At 30.8% G+C, this 12,317-nt stretch overlaps 1 protein-coding gene and 1 pseudogene across 1 annotated transcript; both read left to right on the plus strand.

Moving 5' to 3' along the window:
* Positions 1-125: 125 nt before the first annotated feature.
* LOC149549570 (putative 12-oxophytodienoate reductase 11 pseudogene) lies at positions 126-912 on the plus strand (annotated as a pseudogene).
* A 6,026-nt stretch (positions 913-6,938) lies between these two features.
* Positions 6,939-8,152, plus strand: LOC149549571 (phospholipase A2-alpha-like). The gene is made up of 3 exons (XM_089794930.1): positions 6,939-7,160; positions 7,259-7,298; positions 7,398-8,152. Exons 1-3 carry the CDS (start codon positions 7,080-7,082, stop codon positions 7,736-7,738), a joined length of 462 nt encoding a protein of 153 aa, XP_089651056.1. The 5' UTR covers positions 6,939-7,079; the 3' UTR covers positions 7,739-8,152.
* Positions 8,153-12,317: the final 4,165 nt, after the last annotated feature.

The raw sequence follows: 12,317 nt of genomic DNA on the forward strand, positions 1-12,317 counted from the left end.
ATGTAAATTGAAATTCAAAATTAGTTATAATATTCTACTTTGATTTAGATTTCAATTTTAATTAATTTCAATTTGGTTGGCTCTCCTCCACAACAAACAGTGTATTGTGTATTTAATGGGTGCATTGGAATGCAGATTATCAGCCTAATGGCCAATCTCCAGTTTCCTCCACAAGCAAACCAATCTCTGGAAAGATCCCTCTTCCGAATCGAAAGGATGTGGCAGATTTCTTTCCTCCCCGGCCTCTGAAAACAGAGGAAATTTCCAATATAGTTGCTGATTTTCGAAATGCTGCCAGGAATGCAATAGATGCAGGCATGTTTTTTTATTCTGATCTATCTTGGTTTGAAGAAGAGAATGTTCCTTTTGTTGACATAATTAGTCCTTTTACGAACAGGGTTTGATGGTGTTGAGATCCATGGGGCGCATGGGTACCTTGTGGACCAGTTCATGAAGGATAGCGTGAATGATCGAACAGATGGCTATGGCAAAACATTGAAGAATCGTTGCAGATTTGCACTTGAAGTTGTGGAAGCAGTGGTGGAGGAAATCGGAGCAGAGCATGTGGGAATTCGGCTTTCTCCATTTTCGGATCATGCAGAAGCGTATGACTCAAATCCAGAGGCACTGGGACTTCACATGGCAGAGGCTCTGAATAAATATAAGATATTGTACGCTCATTTCTTTGAGCCCAAGATTGATAATTCGCAAACGACAATAGCGAGTGAAAAGAGCCTGATTCCCATAAGAACAGCATTCAAGGGAACATTTTTGGCTACAGGGGGTTATGATCGGGATGATGGTAACGAAGCTATTTCCAGTGGCAAGGCAGATTTGATTGCTTATGGCCGACTATTCTTGCTAACTGATATTTCTATTGTATATTCTCATGCCCAGCACAGGAAGTTTTAATCTATATAGTTTATTTTGTGCGTTTAGTGCACAAAATAAAGAATGCATATGCAATCAATTTTTTTATCAATCGTTATGATAGCTTTTTTTTTTAAATAGAAAATAAAAAATAGAAAATAGAAATTATTCTTTTATGTATGTAGAAAAAAATTAGAAAGATTTTATGTATGTAAAAAATTAAAAGAATTCTATATACATCTAGATTTTTTGAAAAGAATTCTATTTACATCTAGATATTTTGATTGAAATAACCATAATGTAAAAACAAAATATAAAATAGAAATGTTAATATATGTATGTAGAAAAAATTAGAAAGATTGCATGCATCTAAAAAATTTCTATTTACATCTAGATTTTTTTAGAATGGAAAAAAATGGATAATAGAAATATCAGTTGCATGTTTGTAGAAATAAATTAGAAAAACATGTATCTAGAAATTAAAAAGATTCTATATGTGTCTAATTTTTAGATTTTACTTTATTCTAAACTAATTATTGATGGAAATATATTTTAAAAATATTTATGTAGTTTAAAGTTTAGATTTTAATTAATTTGTATGCAAATAGGAAAAAGAATAAATATTTTATATATATGTAGATTAATTTCTATTTTTAAAATTTACAAGTAAATGAGTACTTTATTCATTTAAAGTAAACAAGTTTTTAAGTAATATATTTTTATTTTAGAAATATATTAATCATAATGTTCATTTATTATTACTTATTTAATATACTTACTCTCAAATCTAAGACAATAGAAATGATATTTTATTAACTTTGAAATAGGGAAGTGTTAAGCAAGTTCGTTTACAAAAATACCAAAAATATATTTGGTCTTTGATCAAATTGGAGTTAATATTAGAAATATAAATATGATCATTAACAATTAAGCTAAATTCAGTTCAAAACAATAATATTATTTAAATTTAAATAAATCTTTTTGAAAAGAATTCTATTTACATCTACATATTTTGATTGAAATAACCATAATGTAAAAACAAAATATAAAATAGAAATGTTAATATATGTATGTAGAAAAAATTAGAAAGATTGCATGCATCTAAAAAAATTCTATTTACATCTAGATTTTTTTTAAATGGAAAAAAATGGATAATAGAAATATCAGTTGCATGTTTGTAGAAATAAATTAGAAAAACATGTATATAGAAATTAAAAAGATTCTATATGTGTCTAATTTTTAGATTTGACTTTATTCTAAACTATTTATTGATGGATATATATTTTAAAAATATTTATGTAGATTAAAGTTTAGATTTTAATTAATTTGTATGCAAATAGGAAAAAGAATAAATATTTTATATATATGTAGATTAATTTCTATTTTTAAAATTTACAAGTAAATGAGTACTTTATTCATCTAAAGTAAACAAGTTTTTAAGTAATATATTTTTATTTTAGAAATATATTAATCATAATGTTCATTTATTATTACTTATTTAATATACTTACTCTCAAATCTAAGACAATAGAAATGATATTTTATTAACTTTGAAATAGGGAAGTGTTAAGCAAGTTTGTTTACAAAAATACCAAAAATATATTTGGTCCTTTATCAAATTGGAGTTAATATTAGAAATATAAATATGATCATTAACAATTAAGCTAAATTCAATTCAAAACAATAATATTATTTAAATTTAAATAAAATAAGCCATGTTTACTTTGAAACATCAAACAACTAATTAACTAATACAATAATTAAAATAAATGAATCTATTATGACATAGAAAAATATTTTCGAAGTATAAATTCTTTGTTTTTGAATCAATATGAGTTTTTTTTTCTACTTGAAAAGATAAACCATCCTAATTGTCATCCTTAGTTAACCCTAACAACAACCCCTACCTTAGCCCTAGCCCCAACAATGATGTACAATATAACTATAATCCAACATTAAACTATAATTATAGCACTAAAACATATCCCTATTGATATTCTAAACTCTAATCATAACGAAAATCTTAGTCCAAACCATAATCTAAACCAAAAACCTACACACTAATATTGGTTATAGTCCTAACCCTAAAATCTAACCCTTAACCATAATGTAAAAACAAACTCCAAAATATTGATCAAAATCCTAAACCTACCTATATGGATAACCATGATATTAAACTCTAAATCCAGTCCCAAGGTCCTAACCATGGTGTAAACCTATAACCGAACTCTTAAAAAATTTACTAATCCCTGATCCTAATCACATTCCCAACTTTAAACTTGAACCATAAACCATAGTTGTAACCATAATCATAAACTTAAACAAAACCCTAACCCTAAAGGTACAATCATAAAATTAATAATAGCTTAGAACCTAATCCTAGCACAAACCACAATCATGACCAAATATAAATCTTCACCTTACCCCTAATCATAATTTCAATGTTAACCCTAACATTAGTTTCAATCCTACCATGATATGAACCCTAATATAGACTTCACCTTGATCCTCACCCTAATCTTAAGTCTAATTAAACCCTGACTAAAACCTAATCTAAATGATATATCTAACTATAATCCTAACTTTAATTATCATACAATCCAATGCTAACCCTCATGTATATTTAATCCCTAATCTTAACTCTAAATATTCTATAAACTCTAGAATTGACCTTGATACTAACCATAACCCTAAAATCTAAATTGTAACCATAGCACAAAAGGTGGGGACCCCCACTACATGGCACAATTCTGGGTCTTGGAGCCTCGTGAAAGCACTACAGAGTGAGGAAATGTCAGAAAGGTGACATGTAGTAGCATGACGCAATTTTGGGCTTTAGAGCATTGCAGAAACAATGCAGCGTAAGGAAGCGCTAGAATGGAGACTCATGGAAAGAAGAGGAAAGACATTCATGTTGCTAGCAAAAAACTATGAAAAGAGATAACATGATGTCTTAACCTTCCACAAAAAATGCAAGGTTGATTCCAAGGGGGAATTTGGTTTCCCCAAAAATGAATGATGGTCATCGATGAAGGTCTTCCTCTCGAAATAGACGGCATAGATGCATCGTGAATCCTCACCAATGAAGGATTAAATCACAACCGTTGATGTAGATTCTCCCCTCAAAAAGGATGACTAAGATGCAACAAGGAAACTCCTCCCAATGAAGGATTAAGTCACATTCGTCGATCAAGATTGGCTTTATTTCCAATGTAAGATGTAGTGAAGAGATTCCTCCCAACAAACGAAGAAGATAGCACAAAAGGTGTGAACCCCCTCCATGTGGCACAATTTTGGGTCTCAAAGACTCATGAAAGAATTGTGGAGTGAGGAAATGTTGGAAAGGCAATGCGTGGTAGCATGATGCAATTTTGGGCTTCAGAGAATTGAAGAAACAATGTAGCATGACGATGCATCAGAATGGAGATGCATGGTAGCATCTTGTGCAATTCTAGGCTTTAGAGTGTTTCGAAGACACTAGCATATAAAGAAAAGTTAGAATGGGAATGCATGGCAACATCTTGCACTTTTGGGAAGATGGGAAGATAGCTCGCGAAGAAATAAGAGTTATCGAATCTCGCAGCATGAATCAACCCAACCAAGAAAAAATGATCCAGCGTGGTCAATGAAGAAATCGAGCCAACACAAAATGTTAGCCGCCAAATTTAGCGATGTTAACCCTCTGCAAAGAACCTATCCCATTTAAGGTCTCTCAGATCAGACATCAGTGATGGGTTGAATAGGGGGAAAAAATAGCACACAATGCCCTCCTAAATGAAATTCTAAATGTAACACTAATAACCATGGTCCTACTTCTTTCCCTAACCTTATCCATGACGGTGGGAATATACATATTATTATATAGGGCACCTTATATAATAATAAATATAATCTAAAATCCCAACCCTTACTCCCCTCCTAAATATAACTGTGACCATAAGAAAACTTCTAAATATAACCCTTCCTCTAACACTAGCCTTAACCATGAGCATAACCCTAGCCTTAACCATGAGCATAACTCTAACTCTAGATCTGACTCTACCATAATTGGACACTAACCCTAACCCTAACCTTAATTTTGATCCTAACTCAAACCCTAACCCTAACTCTAACCTTAACCTTGATTCAAACCTTAACCCTAACCCTAACCCTGGCCTTACTATAACCCTAACCCTAATCATAACCATAACCATAACTCTAACCCTAACCTTAACCATGGCCATAACTCTAACCCTAACCTTAACCATAAACATAACTCTAATCTGAACCTTAACCATAACTCTAATGATAACCATAACCATAATTCTATCCTTGACCTTAACCATAGCTCAAACCCTAACCCTAACTCCAACCCTAAACCTAATGCTAACCCTAACCCTAATTCTATCCCTGAGGTTAACATTAACTGTAATGTTAACTTTGTCCCTAACCATATATCTACGTATGACTATAACATTTTACATTACAATATCCCAAAAAAAAAAAAAAATTTATCTAAATTAAATTCTTTATATTAAATTAAAAGATATATTTGACTCAAACCCTATCCCTAACCCTATCCCCACTATAACCCTAACCATAACCATAATGATGACTCTAACCCTAACCTTAACCATGAGCATTACTCTAAACCTAACATTAACCATAAGCATAACTCTACCCCTAACTCTAACCCTAATTCTAACTCTACCATAATTGGATTCTAACCCTATCCCTAACCCTAACTATAAGCATAAGTCTGACCCTAGCCTTAACCATGAGCATAACTCTAACTTTGGATTTGACTCTACCATAATTGGACTCTAACCTTAACCCTAACCTTAATTTTGATCCTAACTCAAACCCTAACCCTTTAAACTCTAACCTTAACCTTGACTCAAACCTTAACCCTAACCCTAACGTTAGCCTTACTATAACCCTAACACTAACCCTAATCATAACCATAACTCTAACCCTAACCTTAACCATGACCATAACATTAACCCTAACCTTAAGCATAAACATAACTCTAATCTAAACCATAACCATAACTCTATCAATAACCATAACCATAACTCTATCCCTAACCTTAACCATAGCTCAAACCCTAACCCTAACTCTAATGCTAACCCTAACCCTAATTCTATCCCTAAGGTTAACATCAACTATAATGGTAACTTTGTCCCTAACCATATATCTATGTATGACTATAACATTTTACATTACAATATCCCAAAAATAAAAAATATATTTTTAATCTATATTAAACTCCTTATATTAAATTTTTAAAAATATTTTGAAGCATAATTTAATACTAACTTCATACAACTCTAATTAAAAATTAATTAACAATTTTATAGTAACCTTATCAAAATAAAAAATAAAAAGTAAATATTTTTCCTATTGCGCCGCGACTACCACTAGCTATATATACCTCTATATATATTACGCCGAGATTAATCGTTCTCGAGGCGCCTATTTTTATTTTCATTAATCTCAACTTCGATTAAAATAACTTTGGGATTAAATAAAAATAGGCGCCTCGAGAACGATTAATCTCGGCGTAATATATATAGAGGTATATATAGCTAGTACTTTATGCTGTTCTAACTATTTTGTGCAAAAAAATAAAATATAAAACTTATGATATTAAATTGAAAAATTTATATATATTATAAAATGGATATTACCTATAAAATTTTAAGTAAGTTTATATTTGTTATGTAAATAGAGAAATGTTAGATGGAAATAAATTATGACAAAAATAAATTTTTTTATCATAGAAGTCTTGGGTTTGAATCTATTTGCAATCGTACTTAATAAATAATAATAATAAATTAATTACAACACACTCACCTGATACGGCACCTGAGTTGATCTTGTAGCATTCATTTGTCATATATATATATATATGATAGCAGAAAATGACTGGACTAGGTGCCACTGGGAGAAGTAATGTCCACACCATAAATAAATAAGTGAACAGAAACTAGCATAGATAGATTTAAAGAATCTTTTTTTAAAAAGGTAATCAAATTTATATTAGATAAGGGGAGATTAAGATTCAAAATGACGAGAAGAGAGAGAGAAGCCTCCCAGGATCCGCAGTGCTCTTCTGAGGGCGGTTATAACGGTTTTAATCTAAATCAACGAAATTCAATTGTTATTGGAGAAACCCCAAATTTTATAATTTTACACCAATCAATATCAAGCTCCCAAAATTGATATCAATGGCGGCAATCAGATCGCAGTTTCTTCATATGATATTCTTGATTGTGCTTTCATCTACATCTTGTTATGCCCTCACATGGGTATTCATTCCTCGCTTACCCATTTATCAGGTAGATTCACAGGAAAAAGAAAATGAAGTTGTTTTAAATTTATTTATTTTGGGTTCGTGTTATTGCAGGGGAAATGCAGTACAAGATGCAAATCCAATTTCTGTAAAGGTGATGGTTTTAGAATTTACTGTAAACAGGGTGTCCCATTTATATAATTAATGATTGAAACTGCCCCTGATATTTACTGATGTTTTATTGTAATGGCAGAAGCACCGCTTTTAAGGTATGGGAAATACTGTGGAATATTTTACACAGGATGTGCAGGGGAAACTCCTTGTGACGAGCTTGACAGGTGTTGTATGATTCATGATAAATGCGTTGGCAGTTCTCACTATTTCAGCAAAAAATGCAATCAGGCTCTGCTTGACTGTGTTCAAGCTTATAAAAATTCTGGAAATGGGCAGTTCAGAGGGAATACCTGCAAAATAGGGGCTGTGGAGAAGACTATTAGATTCGCCATTAAAGCAGGGCTTTGGATTGGAGGCGGTGCTGGAGATGGATCTGATCTTGATTTGGAACATCCTTTATCCTCTTCTCCGAAACCCTAATTTTAAGATCTGATATCAAAGTTTTCCAAGAATATGGGGAATAACTGATTAATGTTTCTGTTAAATCTCTTCCATTCTCATCCTCGTTCCCCTCTTGTATAAAAATTGTCCATTGTCATTCCACAAATATCGTTTGTAAACTGATTTTTTTTGGCAGTAAATGGATTTGGGCGAGTCCTATTGTGGACTTCTCGTTCAGGAAAATATTGTCTTCTTTTAAAATCAGTGGAAATAGTACTGTGAGGAATTGACTTCCCTGGAAATAGTTCAAAATGAACAACGGAAATAAAAATATTATTTTGGGAAGCAGTTGGAGAGTGCGAAGTTTTCAATCTTCCTCAAAGATTCACGAACCGGCATTCTTGTTATATTTGAGATCTGCCATATAATAAAAATCAAATCATTTCATTATAATCTTCATCTTTCATGAGACATTTTCTTTGAAATGGCGAAACTCAATCTGCTTCAATTGTAGTTCTTTATAAAAACTTCTTTCGTTCTGTGATTGTATTTAGATTTTTTTGGGATTAATTCAGCCTGCTTCCAGACGGTGAGATTAGTCATTTACTTCGTACGAATGAGTTCTTTATAATTAAAAATATAAAAACCCCTCAAAAGTGTTTAGACAGACAACATGATGAAGAGATACACTAGGCCTCGTCATTTGTAGGTACATGGCTCCTTTCGTTGCAGGTATAGGAATGGAGAATAGGATCGCATATTGGGAATTAGAATGGCTATTCCAATAGGACTGGGTATAGCTCATGTTGATGTAAGGTTTATGTATTATTTTGCTTTAAAAGTATTATTCATGATTATGTTTTATTTTTTTAAATAAGAATTTAGGAGAAATGAATAAATTATTAAAAATATTTTTTCTTTGTTCAATTGATTTTAGTGACTTCTAAAAATGTAACTATGACATAACTTAAGAATAATACAATTATTGACGACATAAACTTACAATACATATAGAACATTGAAACATACAATAATATGAAGTTTAAATTTGATTACTCAAAATAATGTTGACCTTTAATTGGATTAATTATAAAATTAATTATGTTATGATATTGTTTAATTTGTTATTGTATAAAAGTAAAATTATAAAATTACAAAAATTATAATTTTAATATTATTATTATATACTATAATATTATTTTTATTTAAATAATTAAAATTGAAAAAATAATATTTGTAATTTTTTTTTAAAAATTAATTATTTTCAATTGATTAATTCATTATGATATTGTGTGATGAAAATGAAATATATATTTTTTATATAACTTAATAAAAAACTATTAATATCATTCAAGATCTAAAAATATTTGTAAAATGAAAGGTACATAAAATTATTATTATTTTAATTAAAAATCTAAATATAAAAAAGGTGTAAAATGAAAGGCATTAGTTATAATAATTATTATTTTTATTTTTATGATAGCTACAATTCATAGTTGATGCTTATAATAATGTTGTTTTATTTAGGCTTCAAAAAAAATTTAAAATCAAATCCTTAGTCGCTGAAAGATATATTATACTTTGACAAAATTTATAATATTAGTAGGTATTCAATCAAATCAAAGAATAATAATGCGCTGGACATTACCTGAACACATTGCCACACGTTCGAGTGAGATTTTATCAAAGATTTAATAAATTATTTTTCTCCACTTTTTCAATTCCCAAAAATACTGTTTTTATCCGGGAAATTAGTCACGGACCAATAAAAAATAAGGAATTTGAAAGTTGAAAATGAATTAAAAAATACAACAGCTCCAACCTTAGCTTCGAGCAATTTATTTTGCCAGGAAAATTAATGGGGGATCTATCGGGAAAATTGGTTCCCGGACTAATAAAATCCATCTTTTTGAATCGCTAGGTTAACACCCGAAATTGTAAAGTTTCCATGGAGGTCGCTGCGGGAGATTGCGTAAGAAAACATTATGTAATGAAAAAGTTGGAAGAAGTGCCAAAAAGAAATCCATTCTGTCGCTCTCAGAGAACTCTGCCGTAATCATAGCAAAGTTGTTTTCAATCTACTTAATCAGCTAATAATTAAGATTTCCGATATAAAAAAACGCAACAAGGCGAATATTTATACATTAATGGAGTATCAACTTGCCCACGACTTTTCACGTCGACAGAAAACATTGAAAACATAAAAATTCTCACGCCACAGTCGAATTTTTCATTAATTAAAACATTAAACCGCTCATTAAATTTGCAAACCGCTTTTGCATTTCCCGTGAAATCGACTTTACAACCTCAATTTACAAAAGAAAAATTATATTGCGACAAGGAGAAGTAATTTCGACATCATAAACAAATACAAGGAGAGAGAGAAACGGCGTGCGATCCGCAAGGCTCTTCTTAGGTCGGTTGTGATCTTTATGATCTGTAGTTTTAGTCGAAAACAGCCACACACACAAAACAAGAAAAAAAATTGAAAACAAACTTGGGAATCTTGAAGAAGCTTTTAAGAATTTAAAAATCATCATAGTACGTTTTGTATGGAAATTAACCAGAGCCATTATAAAATCTGATATCACTAATTTTCCATTATCGTTGTTGTTTCCCATTGTAAAACTTGTACATTTGTGATTTCACAAACATTATGAGTTCTTTGATAAGTCCGAGATGATTTCCACAGCTAGTCAAATTGTGATGTGAATATTAGGATTTAACTATGTGATTTTGAGTCAAACTCGATGACTCATGTTTCATGAGTAGTGATTCAACATGAATCCATCTCTCATGAGAATAAATGGAACACTTAGCACTCATTGGCTCTAGGTGATGCTCACAAGGGTGAAGCACCAGGACTTCCGGGAGGTCACCCATCCCAGTACTACTCCAGCCTGAGCGCGCTTAACTATGGAGTTTCCTCCACAGTTAAACCCAAAGCTTGCAACCCCATTTGCAAAACCTTCACCAAGTGTTGTGCCTTATGAACCATTCATTAGAAAGCCCCTTAAGCTCATCAATTGATAAGTAGGAGATGATTTCCACATCTAGTCAAATTGTGATGTGAACATCAAGATTTAACTATGTGATTTTGAGTCAAACTCGATGACCCGTGTTTCATGAGTAGTGATTCAACATGAATCCATCTCTCATGAAAATAAATGGAACACTTAGCACTCATTGGATCTAGGTGATGCTCACAAGGGTGAAGCACCGGGACTTCCCGAGAGGTCACCCATCCCAGTACTACTCCAGCCTGAGCGCGCTTAACTATGGAGTTTCCTCCACAGTTAAACCCAAAGCTTGCAACCCCATTTGCAAAACCTTCACCAAGTGTTGTGCCTTATGAACCATTCATTAGAAAGCCATATATATATATATATATATATATATATAACTAATAAATATGTCTTCTTAATATAATTTCAATATGTTATATCTTTGTATTTGAATTTCTAATTTTTTTTAAATTTTGTTTTTTTAATAAAAGTAGTTATATTATTACTATTATTTTACTTTTATAAAAATAAATTAAACATTTTATTTTTTCTTTATAGAAATGCGAGTTTTAATATAAAAATTAAATTCTTAATTTTATTAATTAAAATATAATATATTTTAATTTTTTATTATAACCATGATTTTATTTTGACTATTTGTTTTATTAAGAAAAATAATTATATTTAATTCTCTCTCTCACACACACAACTTATGTTGTTATCACTCTATCTTACTATTTTATCTCTCTTCCTCTTCCTCCTCTATATTATCTATCATTTTTTTCCCTCTACATATATGTTTATGTTGTTATTGTTGTATACTACTATTTATCTCTATCCTAGTTTTTGTGCAATGGTAATGATTAAAAATATGAGTCATCCTATCAAATCACAAGCACATTTCTAGGACGAGAACTAATAACAAAATATGAGCCATCCTATCAAATTACAAGCGCATTTCTAGGATAAGAATTTAATAGCAAAATATGAGCAATCCTATCAAATCACAAGTGCATTTCTAGGCAAAAATCAATGCATTCACAATGCTAATTTAGATTCTCACTCATCTACACCTCTACAACCATTATGCGTTAGGCAGGAACTATGATGCATTGTCTCTTGTTTGTATTTATTTTTTAATACATGGAAAATGTCGAGTGAGTTGAGCGAATTTTATTGTAACTTTTTGTTCGCCAATTGAGAATAGGATAGCGTTTGAACCTTATCTCTTGTCACTTGTAGATTAAAAGATCTCAATCTTCAATTTTACAACCTAACTTTTTATTTTATTTTTGACAAAAATGGATGATCACAAGATTGGAGAAAATGGGCACCCGGAAAAGTAACGTCGACATTACAACTGCAGATAGATTTGCATATATACCTTTAAAAAAAATCTAATAAAAAAAGAGCTCATTTGTAATCTAATTTTATACAACATAAGTGGAGATTAGGATTGAAATGAATAGAGATAAAAACTACCTAAGATCCGGAGTGCTCTTCTGAGGTCGGTTATTATATTTCTAATCTAAATCAATGAAATTCAGTTATAACAGTTCTATATATCTCATAATTTTACACCAATCAATATTAAGCTCGCAAAATCGATATCA

Source organism: Cupressus sempervirens, chromosome 7 (assembly GCF_028749045.1).
Source record: "Cupressus sempervirens isolate cs-2001-9-10 chromosome 7, ASM2874904v1, whole genome shotgun sequence".
Lineage (NCBI taxonomy): Eukaryota > Viridiplantae > Streptophyta > Pinopsida > Cupressales > Cupressaceae > Cupressus > Cupressus sempervirens.